Source organism: Oryctolagus cuniculus, chromosome 13 (assembly GCF_051225735.1).
Source record: "Oryctolagus cuniculus isolate XC-2025 breed Fujian yellow rabbit chromosome 13, ASM5122573v1, whole genome shotgun sequence".
Taxonomy (NCBI): domain Eukaryota; kingdom Metazoa; phylum Chordata; class Mammalia; order Lagomorpha; family Leporidae; genus Oryctolagus; species Oryctolagus cuniculus.
This window is the reverse complement of record NC_142879.1, coordinates 66,771,241-66,788,600: the sequence shown is the minus strand read 5'-3', so window position 1 is coordinate 66,788,600 and position 17,360 is coordinate 66,771,241. Positions and strand designations below refer to the sequence as shown.

Below are 17,360 nucleotides of genomic sequence, written 5' to 3'. Positions count from 1 at the left end.
GGGCCATCTTCTACTGCTTTCCCAGGCCATAGCAGAGAGCAGGATCAGAAGCGCAGCAGCCAAGACTCGAAATGGTGCCCATATGGGAAGCCAGCACTGCAGGCGGTGGCTTTATCTACCATACCACAGCACTGGCCCCCAGAAAACTTTTTTTTTTTTTTTTTTTTGACAGGCAGGAGTGGACAGTGAGAGAGAGAGACAGAGAGAAAGGTCTTCCTTTGCCGTTGGTTCACCCTCCAATGGCCGCCGCGGCCAGCGCGATGCGACCGGCGCACCGCGCTGATCCGATGGCAGGAGCCAGGAGCCAGGTGCTTTTCCTGGTCTCCCATGGGGTGCAGGGCCCAAGCACCTGGGCCATCCTCCACTGCACTCCCTGGCCACAGCAGAGAGCTGGCCTGGAAGAGGGGCAACCGGGACAGAATCCGGCGCCCCAACTGGGACTAGAACCCGGTGTGCCGGCGCCGCTAGGCAGAGGATTAGCCTAGTGAGCCGCGGCGCCGGCCCAGAAAACTTTTAAGATGGGAAATATAATCACATATATAAATGTTGGTAGAATAAATCCATTACTGGAAATTTTGATAACAATAAACAGGGGCCATTGCTGTGGCATAGTGAGCTAAAGCCTCTGCCTACAGCACCAGCATCCCATATGGGTGCCAGTTCAAGTCCTGGCTGCTCTCTGTTAATGTGCCTGGGAAGGCAGTAGAAGATGGCCCAAGTGCTTGGGCCCCTGCACCTGCATGGGAGAACCTGAAGAAGCTCCTGGCTCCTGTCTTTGGATCTGCCCAGCTCTGGCCTCTGAAGCCATTTGGGGATGGAAGACCTCTCTCTCCATCTCTCCCTCTCTCTATAACTCTACCTCTCAAAATGAATAAAACAAATTTTTTTAAATAAAAATAAGTACCTAACTGTAAATATAAAGTCTACTTTACACAGAGTATAACTGCAAACATAAAGTGTCTACTAGGAAGAGGAGTTTTTTAAACACGAAGGAAGGCAGAGTACAGGGTATATATAGGATTTGGTGCTTGGACAGGAAGAAATCCATTCTGACAGCCATTTTCACGGTAAAATAAATAAAGTCATGAGGCCAGAGGGAGAGAGATCAGAAGCTAAAGGCCTGAGGGAAAAGAAGTCGTGAAGCTGCTGCTTTAGGGCAGGGAAGGGAAAGAGCCGAGGAGAGTACAGCAGCCCTGAGCCCGGCGCTGAGCCCCAGTGAGGTCTTAACCACACATCTGAAGCGAGGCCAGTCCCCGTGGGAGGTTTCCCTACAGGCACACTGGGTCACTCGTGCTCAGGTGAAGAGTAAGAGCAGGAAAAACACCCAGGGCCAGGGTTGTTCCAGAGGACTGCGGAGAGGGCAAGCGCGTTGGGGCAGGTGTCCATTACAGAGTGACTAGAGCCAAGGTCCTAACAGGTGGCCTCTAAGCTCGTTAAGAAAAAAACCCTACATAATTGCTCACAATATTTTAGATGTGTAGCCTTCCAAAGTCTTGCCAATTGTGATGACGTCTTTAAATCAATAAATGTCACCAACATTCACCTTCATACACAGCACGTCAGTAAAAGCTATTCTGTTAAAATACGGTCTGAGGCCAACAACTTCTCACCACCTCTACCACTGCTGCCCTGGGGCTTGTCTTCCTCGGTCCATTCCACTGTTGGTCTCTATTATGCACTATTCCTCTCAGAAGCCAGAGAACGTCAAAGGAAGTCAGACCACGCCCCTGCTTTCATCACTGAACAACTCTTGGTCACACTCAGAAGAGGAGCCAAACCCTGGCCGGCGCCGCGGCTCACTAGGCTAATCCTCCGCCTAGCGGCGCTGGCACACCAGGTTCTAGTCCCGGTCGGGGCGCCGGATTCTGTCCCGGTTGCCCCTCTTCCAGGCCAGCTCTCTGCTGTGGCCCGGGAGTGCAGTGGAGGATGGCCCAGGTGCTTGGGCCCTGCACCCCATGGGAGACCAGGAAAAGCACCTGGCTCCTGGCTCCTGCCATCGGATCAGCGCGGTGCGCCGGTCGCATCGCGCTGGCCGCGGCGGCCATTGGAGGGTGAACCAACGGCAAAGGAAGACCTTTCTCTCTGTCTCTCTCTCTCACTGTCCACTCTGCCTGTCAAAAAAAAAAAAAAAAAAAAAAAAAAGAAGAGGAGCCAAACCTTGACTGCAGTCTGTAAGACACTACGTGCTCTTGTCTCTGGGAAACTCTCCATTCTACCTTCTACCTCTCTGCCCTGCCCACAGGCCCAGCGCACTGGCCTCACATTCCTCAGTCCTGCTAAGCATACGCCCATGTCAGGACCTGAGAAGGCGCTCGGCCTGCAGCATGCTTCTCCTCACATATTCACAGTCTGCTCTTCATTCCGATCTCTGCGCAAACGTCGATGCCTTACAGAGACCTCCCCTCAACTTTCCTCTTTTTTTGGCATCCTATTCCTGCTTGTATGTATCAGAACTCATACTGATCAATGAGTTCTGGGTTGCAAAAGAGGATTTATTTTTTGCACCTGTATGTCAGTCTTTGTCCACAAGTTAAACAAAAACATATACACAAGTGCAGTATCAACTTCCTTCTTAAAGAAACCGATGTGCCGTCTGGCACTGTGGCTCAACAGGCTAATCCTCCGCCTGTGGCGCCGGCACACTGGGTTCTAGTCCCGGTTGGGGTGCTGGATTCTGTCCTGGTTGCTCCTCTTCCAGGCCAGCTCTCTGCTGTGGCCAGGGAGTGCAGTGGAGGATGGCCCAAGTGCTTGGGCCCTGCACCCCATGGGAGACCAGGAGAAGCACCTGGCTTCGGATCAGCGTGGTGCACCAGCCGCGGCGCCACTGGAGGGTGAACCAACGGCAAAGGAAGACCTTTCTCTCTGTCTCTCTCTCTCTCTCACTGTCCACTCTGCCTGTCAAAAAAAAAAAAAAAAAAGGAAAGAAACCGATGTGCCAATCTCTTTTTTGCCCTATTCTGCTTCATTGTTTTTCAAAGCACTTATCATTACTTATTACTATAATTTTACTTTCTGTCTGCTCCCCAAGAATAGAAACTCCAAAAGTATTTTCTGTTGTTTTTTTTTTGTTTTTTTGTTTTTTTGTTTTTTTTTTTTTGACAGGCAGAGTGGACAGTGAGAGAGAGACAGAGAGAAAGGTCTTCCTTTGCCGTTGGTTCACCCTCCAATGGCCACCGCGGCCGGTGTGCTGCGGCCGGCGCACCGCACTGATCCGATGGCAGGAGCCAGGAGCCAGGTGCTTTTCCTGGTCTCCCATGGGGTGCAGGGCCCAAGCACCTGGGCCATCCTCCACTGCACTCCCTGGCCACAGCAGAGAGCTGGCCTGGAAGAGGGGCAACCGGGACAGAATCCGGCGCCCCGACCGGGACTAGAACCCGGTGTGCCGGCGCTGCTAGGCGGAGGATTAGCCTAGTGAGCCGCGGCGCCGGCCAGTATTTTCTGTTTTGTTGATCATTATGTCCCAGGTGCCTAGAATAGTGCATTTTATATACAGTAAGCTTTACAAAACATTTACTCAATCCCCTTAATCTCTATTCTTGTACATGTTTTTAAAACCTACATTTACATATAAGAATGTAATTATAAATAATTATAAACTCAAACATGTTTTACTGAAGGGGCATACAGTAGAAAAGGGGGAAAAATGTGTCAATGCTAAGTGTAACCAATGAACAAGCCAACACACAATAAGAAGGGTGCCATGCCCTCCCTCGGGAGACTCTGTTCTTATCTATTTGCTCCTCACAACAACAAAAAACTCCCCAAACAGGTTATGGCCTTGAACCAGCTCTTCTGTCCTCTGCCCTTATGTTCCTCTGGAACATACAATACCAGATTTAGCTAGAGATGAATGGATGATTTGTTCTGATATAAAGAATGGTTGATTACTTACTGGTCCTACGCAATTGAGGACAACTGTTGCCTGTTTAGCCATTTCATCGAGAGAGGCTGGATTAGTTGTATCACAAATTATTATTCCAACTTCAGATGACAGTGTCGGTCTGCCTAAAATAAAAACAAAATAAATCATTTAAAGCAAATCCTAGCAAAGAATTACATCTTCCAGATCTTTTTACAGTAATCTATGAGAGCAAATTTATTAAATATACTGATATACTAAAATCTATCTTTCTCAAAGATAGAACTGTTTAAAATCAATAACTATAAGGAAAATGGAGTTAACATTCAGGGTTATCAACATTAGAAACCTTTAAAAATGCATCTAATACAAGCAATGTGTGAATGACAGCTCTGTGTAACAGGACAATTTTACAAACAAGTCTAGTTACTGAGTAGATGATGGTCCTGAATTCCTCTTTATAAATAAACTTATATCATAGAAAGTTTCTGGGAAAAAAATTTCTGTGGGCCAGCACTGTGATGTAGCAGGTAAAGCTGCCGCCTGCAATGCTGGCATGCTTTATGGGCAGCAGCTCCTGTCCTGGCTGCTGCACTTCTAATCCAGCTCCCTGCTAATGTGCCTGGGAAAGCAGTGGAAGATGGCCAAGTGCTTGGGACCCTGCACCCACTCACATGGGAGACCTGAAAGAAGTTTCTGGCTTTGGCCTGCCCCAGACCTGGCTGTTGCAGCCATCGGGGAGTGAACAAGTAGATGGAAGATCTCTCTCTCTCTAATTCTTTCAAATAAATAATGTTAAAATAAAAAGTTTCTCATCAACAAATCAACAATTATAGGGAGTGGAAGAAGACTGCATCAACACCTTGACAAAAACAACAACCACAAAAAAAAACACACACACACACACACACAACAACACCTAGGCTCATAATAAGGAAAGAACTGGAACAAGCCAACTCAGTGCAAGCTTCAATAGGTCAAAGTGTCTTCACCCACAGGAACCTGATTTGGGCATGGTAAACAGTAGCTAACTGCTAAAGAGGCAGTTGCTCATAGGTCTTGTTAAACAGGAAGAAGAAAGAGTAATACTTTACTAGTGAAAATATTTGGAAAAATAAAGACCACAGGCTCTTTGGTCAAGATTCTGTGTATTGGTAATGGCAGCCCAGTTGCAGGAGACTCCAGCCCACATGGTACCTTCTGTTCATAACCCTCCCACTCAAAGCAGACACCGTAGGTGTGGAAGTGTAGGAGTAAGCACAAAGAATGCAGAGTCCTCAGAACTCTAACTGGGCTACCAGTCTGCTGATGAGTCTGAATCCCACCGCTCCCTCAACCATGAAGGCAGTGCCCCTGTGTGTCTGTCTCCTCTTTCTCCCACCCCGGCTTCCCAACACCCGGAACAGGACCTAGCACAGATAAGACCGCTCAATAAATTCTCACTTGTGTAATACGAATGCTCAGATAAAGAAACATCCAAACCAGAAACACAAACTATTTTGGGGGGGGGAAGGGGTGGTGTGGGGGGGGGGGTGAAGAGCAGGGCTTCTGGAAGATTCTTACAAGCAAAAAACAAATTTAAAACAAAATATGAAAGCACAATGTTACCAGTTAAACAAACAAACAAAAAATCCCCACCTCCTTAAGTTTTCTCCTCTGTCCCCAATACCAGGCAACAGGGGAGTCACAAACTAAAAGGAATCAATGTCCTACCTCCCTAGCCGACCACATATCCAGAAACCTCGAGACCCAGCAGTTACCCTTGCCCCAGATCAAGATGAAGACAAGAAAGGGACAACTGAAGCTCCTGACCAATTTCTCCATAAGATCCCCTCCCCCAAACTAGGGGACTCACTGAAAAATGAGGAGGGGAGGCAAAGAATTTTTTTTTTTATTTCAGGAGTGGAACACTGCCATGGCAAAGCCACGACAACGTAGGCAACATCCCTCTCCGCTTCGTGCCCTCACGCAGGACGGAGAGGACGGAGGACAGCGGTGGGGCGCATCCCCGAGGAGAAACTCGCTCGGGGAGATGCTAAAGTCCGCAGCGGGCCGGCCCGCCCCCTTTACCCAGCTTCAGGGCGGCCCTCTCCAGCACCCGCTGCAGCTTCTCCCGGGAACGGCCCGCCACGGCCCAGGGCAGGCGGGAGCTCCGCTCCGGGGACACCTGCTCCCGGGCCACCTCCTCGGTCACGAACTGGCCGGTGAAGCCAGAGGCGCCGAACACCACCAGGTGGAAAGGCCTCTGCTCGGTCGCCATGACGAGTCCACAGGCACCCGAGGCCCGGGGCGAGCTGCGTCCACGGCGCCTGCGCTTCAGGCAGCGACCCCAGTATCCGGCGCAGTAACCGCCGCCCTCCTGGCCGCCGCCGTCGCCGCCGCCGCCGGCGCGCCACTCCCCCTTAGCCCCGCGCGCAGGCGCGCAGGGGCAACACCCGCGCCGCCCAGCTCCCGGGTGGGGCCGCGGGCCTCCCCGACTGAGGCGCCGCCCGGGGCCGCGGCCCTTCCGGGGCTGACGGGGTTGACGGCAGCCGGTGGCTCAGGCCCGCCGTGGGTCCCGCACCGCTCTGACCGCCCGAGGCGTTGCATCTGCTCGCCGCCCGGGGGGCTGGGGCCGGCGGGAGCCGGTTATTCCAGTTGTCGGAGAGGATTGCACCAGGAAGAGTAGCGTGGCCCCAGGGGTGTCTGCGAGGCCTGGGTTGGGGTGGAGGGTAAACGGCTAGACAACCGGGAGAGCGGGTGAGGGGCACAAGGGAACGCCCTTGTGCCGTGTTTCGCGTTTTTCGTTATCAGTACAGTTTGCAGGAGACACTGATTTGCACCTGGCTTCTGGACTGGATCCAGCGGCCCCAGGCAGCGTGGAGCCCCGGGCCTCCTGTAGATCCCAGGCGTCCGGCTGACTCTAAGTCGGCACCCATTAAATTGTTATTTTTTTTTTTTTTTAAGATTGATTGAAAGGCAAAGAGACAAAGAGATCTTTTGCGACCTGGGTCATTCTCCCAATGCCTGCAGTAGCTCAGTGTGGACGAGGCTGAAGCCAGGAGCCGGGAACTCGTGGGTCTCCAAGTGCTTGAGCCCTCATCTGCTGCTCGGCAGGGTGCACATTACGGGGTGCTGGATTGGAAATGGCGCTGGGACTGGAACCCAGACCCTCCAGTACGGGATGTGGGTGCCCCAGGTGGCATCTCAGCAAAGGTCACCACACTTCGATTCTCTATTCCCAAAACTGCTGGACCACCTTGCAGCTCCGAGTTAGAATGCGTTCTGGTTCTTGAGAGTTGCCTAAATTGTGTGTGTGGTTTACCTCAAACTGATGAATTTAAACTGGCTTAAAATTTTTCCTTTTAACTGTAAATGTAAAGCTATTCTTAAATTTTTTAAAGATTTATTATTTATTTTATTTCAAAGAGCTACAAAGAGGCAGAGAGAGAGAGAGTCTTCCATCCACTTGTCCACTCCCCAATTGACCTCAACGGCCGGAGCTGCGCAATCAGAGGCCAGGAGGCAGGAGCTTCCTCCAGGTCTCCCACGAGGGTGCAGGGACCCACGAACTTGGGCCATCCTCCATTACTTTCCCAGGCCATAGCAGAGTGCTGGAGCAGCTGAGACCCGAACCAGTGCCCATGTAGGATGCAGCACTGCAGGTGGGGGCTTTACTCGCCATGCCACAGTGCTGGCCTCAACTATTCTTAAGTTTTTATTTTTAAAAATCACCTACATCTGGCCAGCACCGGGGCTCACGAGGCTAATCCTCCACCTGTGGCACTGGCACCCCGGGTTCTAGTCCTGATTGGGGTGCCGGTTCTGTCCTGGTTGCTCCTCTTCCAGGCCAGCTCTCTGATGCAGCCGGGGAAGGCAGTGGAGGATGGCCCAAGTGCTTGGGCCCTGCACCCGCATGGGAGACCAGGAGGAAGCACCTGGTTCCTGGCTTCGGATCGGCGCAGCGGCCATTTGGGGGGGTGAACCAACGGAAAAAGGAAGACCTTTCTCTCTGTCTCTCTCTCTCTCACTGTCTAACTGCCTGTCCAAAAAAAAAAAAAAAAAAAATCACCTACATCTGTAGCGAAGTATGTCTGCTCATTTAATGCCATTCAGCAGTTCCAATGACTCTATCATGTCTTAGCTCTGAAGTAGATCTTGGGAATCATGATGGGTAAGACAAAGTTCTTTCTTTACCTAATTGGAGGATAATTATTTACAATATATGTAGTAAATGAAGAGAGGAACTAGTTCTGGGGCAAAAGAAACAAGAAAAGGCACTTGTCCCCAGGTGACACCTTGTTGGTGCTGCATAAAGCTAGAGACTCATCAGTGGATGGTAATTGGTTCAGTTCACTGGAGAGAGGAGTCTTTGGAGAACTTGACCTTGACATCAATTGGTAGGGCTTAGGTATGGAAGAATAAAAAATAATCTTAGAGATATGCACAAGTCTGAAAATGCAAGATTGATCATTGTAGAATTGTTTATAATAATAGTAAGAAAAGCTAGGAACAGAGGAAATATTAAATAAATTATGGTATTCTACCCATTCAATAAAACTTATTTAAGCAATAAAGAGGGAGGTCTGTGTGCACAGAAAACTGTTCAAGATACACTGCAAATGAAAACAAGTTTCCTAATAATAGAGTGTAAAGCCTTTATAAAAATGAAAGGATATATGTATACACACTTACAAAGGGTCTTCAGATGTCATGGGGAGGGTGTGGTTGTTGTGGCACAGCAGGTTAAGGTGCTGCTTGGGATGCCCCATCTCATATCAGAGTACTATTTTGAGTCTACCTACTCTACTTCTGACCCAGTTCCCTGATAATGCACCTGGGAAGCAGCACCTGCTGGTTCAAGTACTCAAGTACTCACACCTGTGGGAGACTTGGATGAGTTCCTGACTCTTGGCAACCAGACAGGCACAGATCCAACCAGGAGAGAGTATGTTGGAAGGCAACTGTAACAAAAGGTTGACTGTGCCAAACAGTGCTGATCAGTTGGAAAATAGGAGGACTGGTGAAATGACAATTGGCTTAGCAGCACAATGGTCACTGGGGCAGTTTCCATAGAGTATGGGTAGTAAGAATCATATAGAGTGAACTCAAGCAATTTTACTGCGAAGGGAAAAAAGAAAAGGCAATGGTTGGAGAAAGAAATAGAATCAAGAGTTTTTTGGTTGTCTTTGTTTGGATTGCTTTTGTTGCATGCTGATGCAAATGAATGAGCAGAGAGAAAAAGTAGTGATGCAAGAGAGTAAAGAGAAAATGAGTTTTTTAAAAAACTATTTTTAGAAAATATGTATTTAGGGCCGGCGCCACGGCTCACTAGGCTAATCCTCTGCCTGCGGTGCCGGCACAGTGGGTTCTAGTCCTGGTTGGGGTGCCGGAGTCTGTCTCGGTTGCTCCTCTTCCAGTCCAGCTCTCTGCTGTGGCCCGGGGGTGCAGTGGAGGATGGCCCAGGTCCTTGGGCCCTACACCCACATGGGAGACCAGGAGAGACACCTGGCTCCTGGCTTTGGATCAGTGCGGTGTGCTGGCCGCAGCGCACTGGCTGGAGTGGCCATTAAGGGGTAAACCAACAGAAAAGGAAGACCTTTCTCTCTGTCTCTCTCACTGTCCACTCTGCCTGTCAAAAAAAAATGTATTTATTTGTTATTTATTTGAAAGGCAGAATAACAGGAAGAGAGAGAGAGATGTTTCACCTGGTGACTCAATCCCCAAATGGCCATAATGGCTGAGCTGGGCCAGGCCAATGCCAGGAGCCAGAAACTCCATCCTGTTCTCCCATCCAGGGGACAGGGACCCAAATATTTGAGCCATCTTCCACTAACTTTGTAAGTGTCTAACCACGAAGCCGGATCAGAAGTAGAGCAGCTTGGACTTGAACACACTCTGATATGGGATGGTGGTGTTCAAAGCAGCAGCTTTACCAGCTGTGTCCCAATCCTGGCCCAGAAAGGGAAACTTCTTGAAGTGGTGCTGCTATCACTCACCCCTCTCAAACGTATGATGAACTTTAATCCCCAGTGGGGCCCAGTGGGGATTAAATCCATTGACCCATCAATGGATTAATGCTATTATCTCAAGAGTGAGTTAGTTATCACTAGAGTGGGTCCAGATAAAAGGATGAGTTCCTGTCCCTTCCCATTCTTTCTGCACGTTGAGTGCTCCCATCACATGGTGGTTTCTGCTCTGCTATGAAAAAGCAAGCAGGCCTCCACCAGATGCATCCTGTTGACCTTGAATATTCCAACCTTCAGAACCATGAGCCAAATCAGCTTCTGTTCACAAATTACCCAGGCTGGGATACTACAATGGCAGCAAATGGACTAAGACAAATATCCTTACATAAAAGGGGAGGGAATCTGGTGCCCACGTGGCTCCCAGTGATATCAGGAGGGAAGCCACATTAGGTGGGCATACATGAAGGTAGACGAGTGGGTGTCCCGGATTCTGTCCCGGTTGCTCCTCTTCCAGTCCAGCTCTCTGCTGTGGCCCAGGGGTGCAGTGGAGAATGGCACAGGTCCTTGGGCCCTGCACCCACATGGGAGACCAGGAGAGACACCTGGCTCCTGGCTTTGGATCAGTGCGGTGCGCCGGCCGCAGCGCATAAAGGGGTGATGAGAACGTGTGAAGTTTCTCTTCTGATTGGCTTTATTGCAGTGAAGTGAGTAGTGGAATCTGCATGCAAGAGTGACTGCCCTCCTGAGATAGACCATTAGAAATTTAAAGTCAGAATGCTCTGTGTGGTGGTATTGCCTCAGCCATGTTCAGCTGTGCAGGCTTGGTGTTGGGTAAGCAGAGAGTTGGCTTCTAGCAGGCTTATGGCTTAAGGCCAGAATGTGATGAAAGAAGAGGTAATGTTTCTGGATTCTGATTACAATGATGAAATTGACTCCCCTGCTGAACAGAAACAGGATTCTTTTTTCTTTTATTTTTTTGTCACTCCCTTCCTACTGCTTCTTAATTTGTCTATTGCTCCAAATAGTGGGTACAGAGATATATTATTTTCATTTAGTTGGGAGTAGGTTTAAATTAAATAATTTTCATCATAATTTTTTCTTATTTTTGAAAAGATTTATTTATTTGAAAGTCAGAGTTACACAGAGAAAGGAGACAGATAGAGAGAGAGGTCTTCCATCCAATGGTTCACTTGCCAATTGGCCACAACCGCCAGAGCTGCGCTGATCCAAAGCCAGGAGCCAGGAGCTTCCTCTGGGTCTCCCATGCGGGTGCAGGGGCCCAAGGACTTGGGCCATCTTCCACTGCTTTCCCAGGCCATAGCAGAGAGCTTTATAGGAAGTGGAGCAGCCAGGTCTCGAACCAGCACCCATATGGGATGCAGGCGCCTCAGGCCAGGGCGTTAATCTGCTGTGCCCCATCATAAATTTAAATAATTTAAATAATTACTTAACAATTGTTTAAATTCAAAGTAACATTTAAATGGGCAGCCACAGATACCATATATTTGGACAAAGAAATGTATATTCAAATAGAATAATAAAGCAGGTTGGAGGGAAGAAAGAGATGAAAATGGAAGTAAATTTAGTTTTTTTATTGGCAGCTGCTACGAATACATTCCCTAAGTCTATATTGGCTTTCTCCTTTTTCCTATTGGCACTGCTGACACTGGGGCCAGATACCTCTTTGTTGTGGGGGCAGTCTCGTGCACTGTAGAATGTTTAGTGGCATTCCCGGCCTCTGCTCACCAGATGCCAGGAGCAGCCCCCAGCTGTAACAACCAAAAATGTCTCTACACACTGACAAAACCCCTGGGGGTGGCGGTGCATGATCACCCCGGCTGGGAACTACTTTGGCCACTGAATCCATGCCAATGCTTATCAAACAGGAGAGTGATGGAGGAGTGCTAAATCCACATACTCACCCCATGAAAAGTCTTCTGTTGGGGAGAGGAAGTCAGGTTCATAGGAAGCTTATTAGGCTGGTATACGCTTTGAACCCATGTTCTTGGGAGATGAACCTTCGGATAAACACTTAAACAGTTCTTAGGGTAGAAAAATGCAGTATAGGAAATTTGTGCTCCTTAGGTTTTTTTATGTATTTATTTGAAAAAAAAAGAGAGACAGAGGCAGAGACAGAGACAGAGATCTTCCATCTGCTGGTTCATCCCCCAAATGCCTGCAGGAACCAGGCCAAAGTCAGGAGCCAGGAACTCATTCTTGGCTCCCTATGTGGATGGCAGGGACCCAAGTACTTGAACCATCATCTGCTGCCTCCCAGGATGCACATAAGCAGAAAACTGGAATCGGAAGCAGAGCTGAGACTCCAACCCAGGCCCTTCAATGTGGAATGAGAGTGTCCCAAGTGGCATCTTAACCACTGCACTAAACACTCCCCTCAATTATTTATTATTGATTGATGTGATGATTAATTTCATGTTCAAACTTGGTTAGACTAGGATACCCAGATTTTGATAAAACATCAGTTTAGAAGTTTTTGTAAAGGTATTTTTCAGATGAGGTTAACAGTCAAATCTGTAGACTTTAAATAAAGCAGATGCCCCTCCATCATGTGGGCAGCCTCATTCTATCCATGGAAGCCCTTAAGAGACTCCAGTCCCCTGTGGAAGAGGGGATTCTGCCTCCAGATTGCCTTGGACTCAAGTCTGCAACGTTGACTCTTCCCTGGGTCTCCAGCTTGCTGGCTTGCCTTTTGATTTTAGACCAGCCAGTCCCCACAACTGCATGAGCCAATTCCTCAGAATAAATCTATTTCTACACACACAAACATACACTCACAGCCTGCTAGTTCTGTTTTTTTGGGGGGCACCCCAATACAGTTAGTTTCCCCCAGGTAGAACTTGTTGGAATCAAGTCAACTAGATATCTTAAGAAGCTCCCTTAGGGAACTACTAAATCCCTCCTGATTCCCTAGGCACCACATCAGTCAGGACAGCCATGTTACGATAAAACTCAAGTTGGTGCTAGGCATGGATGAGCCAATTTTTTTTTATTTGACAGATAGAGTTATAGACAGAGAGACAGACAGACAGAAAGGTCTTCCTTCCGTTGGTTCAGTCCCCAAAAGGCCGCCATGGTGGGCGCTGCGCCGATCTGAAGCCAGGAGCCAGGTGCTTCCTCCTGGTCTCCCACGCGGGTACAGGGGCCCAAGCACTTGGGCCATCCTCCACTGCCCTCCTGGTTCACAGCAGAGAGCTGGACTGGAAGAGGAGCAACCGGGACAGAATCCGGCACCCACATGGGATGCCAGTGCCGCAGGCGGAGGATTATCCAAGTGAGCCAAGGCGCCAGCCCCAAGCCAATTATTTTTTTTTTAACAGAAGATATTGACACTTCTTTGGGAAAGATTAGCAAAGAGCGTTTTGCAAGGATAAACACAAGAGCCATTAAACAGGCTCATCTAGAGCTGCCCTCAGGAACAACCATGAGATATAATCATGATGAGCATCTCAGAGCAGGGATCAGCAATTGCACAGGGCTGGCACATACGCAGCTGCATCAGTGGACATGCTCACAGCCCACAGGTTCTCAAACATTATGTATGAGAACCACCAGGAGGTTTTATTGGAACACATCTTGTCACTCCTGATTCAGTTCCTGATTCAGAACAGCCGAGGTGGCTCTGAGCACTGGCCTTCCTCATAGGTTCCCAAGTCATGCTCATGCCCCTGGCCCAAGACCAATCTTTGAGAATCACTGCTGTAGATGTTTGCTTCAAGAAAAACAACTAAAGCAAACAAGGATGAGAGACTGTACATTTGGTGGGTATCTTCAGCACTCCCCAGGAGCCTCTCACCTGAAAGTCTGAATTATTTCAGTGTACCAATCATTTCCTGAGCTCTGCCAGGTACATGCAATAAGGTAGATTCTGGATATAGCAAAAATATGGAAACAATGCCTGTCTTCTTGTTACTGAAAGACCCTCCCTGTCCTGGTACAGAATTAAAATATTGAGGACAAATCTGGGGGTTAGGAAAGAGAAAGTTTAGTCTATTGACAGATGAAGGGATGCAGACTGACAGCTTAGAAACTACTTAAGTGAGGATGGTCTTGGGTTTATCTGTGAAGCTGCAGAGAAGGGGGCTGCTTTCACACAAAATGTGGCAGAACAGCAAATCTTAGGGGTAGGCATGAAAAAGCCGGAACTGATGAGCCATGCTTCGATCTTGCCGCAAGACTGCCACTCAGTCATGAGAAGGTCTGCACTAACCTTGTCTTCCACTGGGTTGCTCTGTGCCAATGATTTAGCCTTGAAGCATAGCTTAACATAGCGTTTTGCAACAACAGCCTAAAGACCACCCTTTGGCTGGAATGAGTGAGATGAAAAAGGATTTTGTAACAACAGACACTACAGAAATAAAAGCAGTCATCAGAAATTACTACAAAGAGTAATTTCTACAAAGAGTTGTATGCCAAAAAACTGGGAAATCTAGCAGAAATGGATAGATTCCTGGACACATACATCCTAACTAAACTGAGCCATGAAGACACAGAAAACCTAAACAGGCCCATAACTGAGACAGAAATTGAATCAGTAATAAACACCCTCCCAAAAAAGAAGAGCCAGGACCGGACAGCTTCACTGCTGAATTCTACCAGACATTTAAAGAAGAACCAACCACCGTTCTTCTCAAATTATTCAAAACAGTTGAAAGGGAGGCAATCCTCCAAAATTCTTTCTATGAAGCCAATATCACCCTAATGCTTAAACCTGGAAAAGATGCAACAGAGAAAGCAAACTACTGACCAATCTCCCTGATAAACATAGATGCAAAAATACTCAACAAAATCCTGGCCAATCGAATCCAACAACACAGATGACTAGCAGCATCTGAGAAACAGGTGGTATGTAGGGATGGTTCAACATTAGCAAATAAATCAAAGTGATACACCACATTAACAAACTGATGAACAAAAACCATATGATTATCCCAATAGACTCAGAGAAAGCATTTGATGAAATACAACACCCTTTCATGATGAAAACTCTAAGCAAATTGGGTATAGAAGGAACATTCCTCAACACAATCAAGGCAATTTATAACAAACCCATGGCCAGCATCATATTAAATGGGGAAAAGTGGAAAACACACCCATTGAGATCCAGTACCAGACAGAGATGCCCACTCTCATCATTGCTATTCAATATAGTACTGGAAGTTTTAGCCAGAACCACTAGGCAAGAAAGAGCAATCAAAGGGATACAATTGTAAAGGAAGAAGTCAAACTATCCCTATTTGCAGATGACATGATTCTTTATTTAAGGGATCCAAAGAACTCCACTAACAGACTATTGGAACTCATTGAAGAGTTTCGTAAAGTAGCAGGATATAAAGTCAATACACAAAAATCCACAGCCTTTGTATACACAGACAATGCCACAGCTGAGAAAGAACTTCTGAGATCAATCCCACTCACAATAGCTACAAAAAAATCAAATACCTTGGAATAAACATAACCAAGGCTGTCAAAGATCTACACAATGAGAATTACAAAACTTTAAGGAAAGAAATAGAAGAATAAACCAAAAAATGGAAAAATCTTCCATGTTCATGGAGTGGAAGAATCAATATCATCAAAATGTCCATTCTTCCAAAAGTAATTTACAGATTCAATGCACTATCAATCAAAATACCAAAGACATTCTTCTCAGATCTGAAAAAAATTATGCTGAAATTCATATGGAGGCACAGGAGACCTTGAATACCTAAAGCAATCTTGTACAACAAAAACAGAGCCGGGAGCATCTCAATAACAGATTTCAAGACATACTACAGGGCAGTTATAATCAAAACAGCCTGGTACTGGTACAGAAACAGATGGATGAACCAATGGAACAGAATAGAAACACCAGAAATCAAACCAAACATCTATGGCCAACTTATATTTGATCAAGGAGCTAAAACCAATTACTAGAGCATGGGCAGTCTATTCAACAAATGGTGCTGGAAAAACTGGATTTCCACATGCAGAAGTATGAAGCAAGACCCCTACCTGACACCTTACACAGAAATCCACTCAACATGGATTAAAGATCTAAATCTATGACCCAACACCATCAAATTATTAGAGAACATCAGAGAAATCCTGCCAGATATAGGCACAGGCAAAGACTTCTTGGAAAAGACCCTGGAAGCACAGGCAGTCAAAGCCAAAATTAACTATTGGGATTACATCAAATTGAGAAGTTTCTGCACTGCAAAAGAAACAGTCGGGAAGGCAACTGACAGAATGGGAGAAATTATTTGCAAAGTATGCAACAGATAAAGGATTAATAACCAGAATCTATAAAGCGATCAAGAAACTTCACAACAACAAAACAAACAACCCACTTAAGAGATGGGCCAAGGACTTAAACAGACATTTTTAAAAAGAGGAAATCCAAATGGCCAACAGACACATGAAAAAAATGTTTAGGATCACTAGCCATCAGGGAAATGCCAATCAAAACCACAATGAGGGTCACTAGGCTAATCTTCCACCTAGTGGCGCCGGCACACCGGGTTCTAGTCCCGGTCGGGGCACCGGATTCTGTCCCGGTTGCCCCTCTTCCAGGCCAGCTCTCTGCTGTGGCCAGGGAGTGCAGTGGAGGCTGGCCCAAGTGCTTGGGCCCTGCACCCCATGGGAGACCAGGATAAGTACCTGGCTCCTGCCATCGGATCAGCGCGGTGCACCAGCCGCAGCGCCATTGGAGGGTGAACCAACGGCAAAGGAAGACCTTTCTCTCCGTCTCTCTCACTGTCCACTCTGCCTATCAAAAAACAAAAAAAAAAAAACAAAAAAAAAACCCACAATGAGGTTTCACTTCACCCCAGTTAGAATGGCTTTCATAAAGAAATCAACAAACAACAGATGCTGGTGAGGATGTGGAGAAAAAGGTACCCTAATCCACTGTTGGTGAGAACGCAAACTGGTAAAGCCAGTATGCAGGACGGTTTGGAGATACCTCAGAAACCTGAATATAGCCCTACCAGCCATCCCGCTCCTCGGAATTTACCCAAGGAAAATTAAATTGGCAAATAAAAGAGCTATCTGCACCTCCATGTTTATTGCATTCACAATAGCTAAGACATGGAATAAACCTAAATGCCCTCAATGGAAGAATGGATAAAGAAATTATGAGATATGTACTCTATGGAATACTACACAATGGTAAAAAAAAAAATGAAATCTGATCATTTGCAACAAAGTGGAAGAATCTGGAAAACATCATACTGAGTGAAATAAGCCAGTCCCAAAGGGACAAATATCATATGTTCTCCCTGATCTGTGACAACTAACTGAGCACCTAAAAGGAAACCTGTAGAAGTGAGACTGACACTATGAGAAGCAATGACTTGATCAGCCCTTGTCCTGACTGTCAAGGAACAGCTTACTGTTTTATTCATTTTAGTATCTTCTTGTTCTACTTAATACCATTGTTTGAATTTTTTACTTAACATAGAATTATTTCTAGATGTTTAAATCCGATTGAAAATCGATCCCTATTAAAAAAAAAGAGTGGGGGCCGGCGCCGCAGCTCACTAGGCTAATCC

General features: G+C 47.1%; 1 protein-coding gene and 1 non-coding gene across 4 annotated transcripts in view; both read right to left on the bottom strand.

Moving 5' to 3' along the window:
- SCCPDH (saccharopine dehydrogenase (putative)) overlaps window positions 1-17,360 on the bottom strand; it is a 64,147-nt gene that overhangs the window by 29,831 nt on the left and 16,956 nt on the right. For 2 of the 3 annotated variants that reach the window (XR_011381547.2, XM_002717629.5), the window contains exons 1-2: window positions 5,930-6,166; window positions 3,893-4,005 (exon numbers count right to left, since the gene is read on the bottom strand). Coding sequence is in view for 2 of the 3 variants with exons in the window: in XM_002717629.5 (XP_002717675.1) it covers window positions 3,893-4,005; window positions 5,930-6,119 (303 nt within the window). In the remaining variant the exon portion in view is untranslated. Of the gene's footprint in view, window positions 1-3,892; window positions 4,006-5,929; window positions 6,167-17,360 lie in introns of those variants that run through there. The other variant, XM_089311687.1, reaches the window with a different exon arrangement.
- On the bottom strand, window positions 2,428-2,557 carry LOC127483630 (small nucleolar RNA SNORA40). The gene has a single exon (XR_007910068.1). It is a non-coding gene; the product is annotated as a small nucleolar RNA SNORA40 (small nucleolar RNA).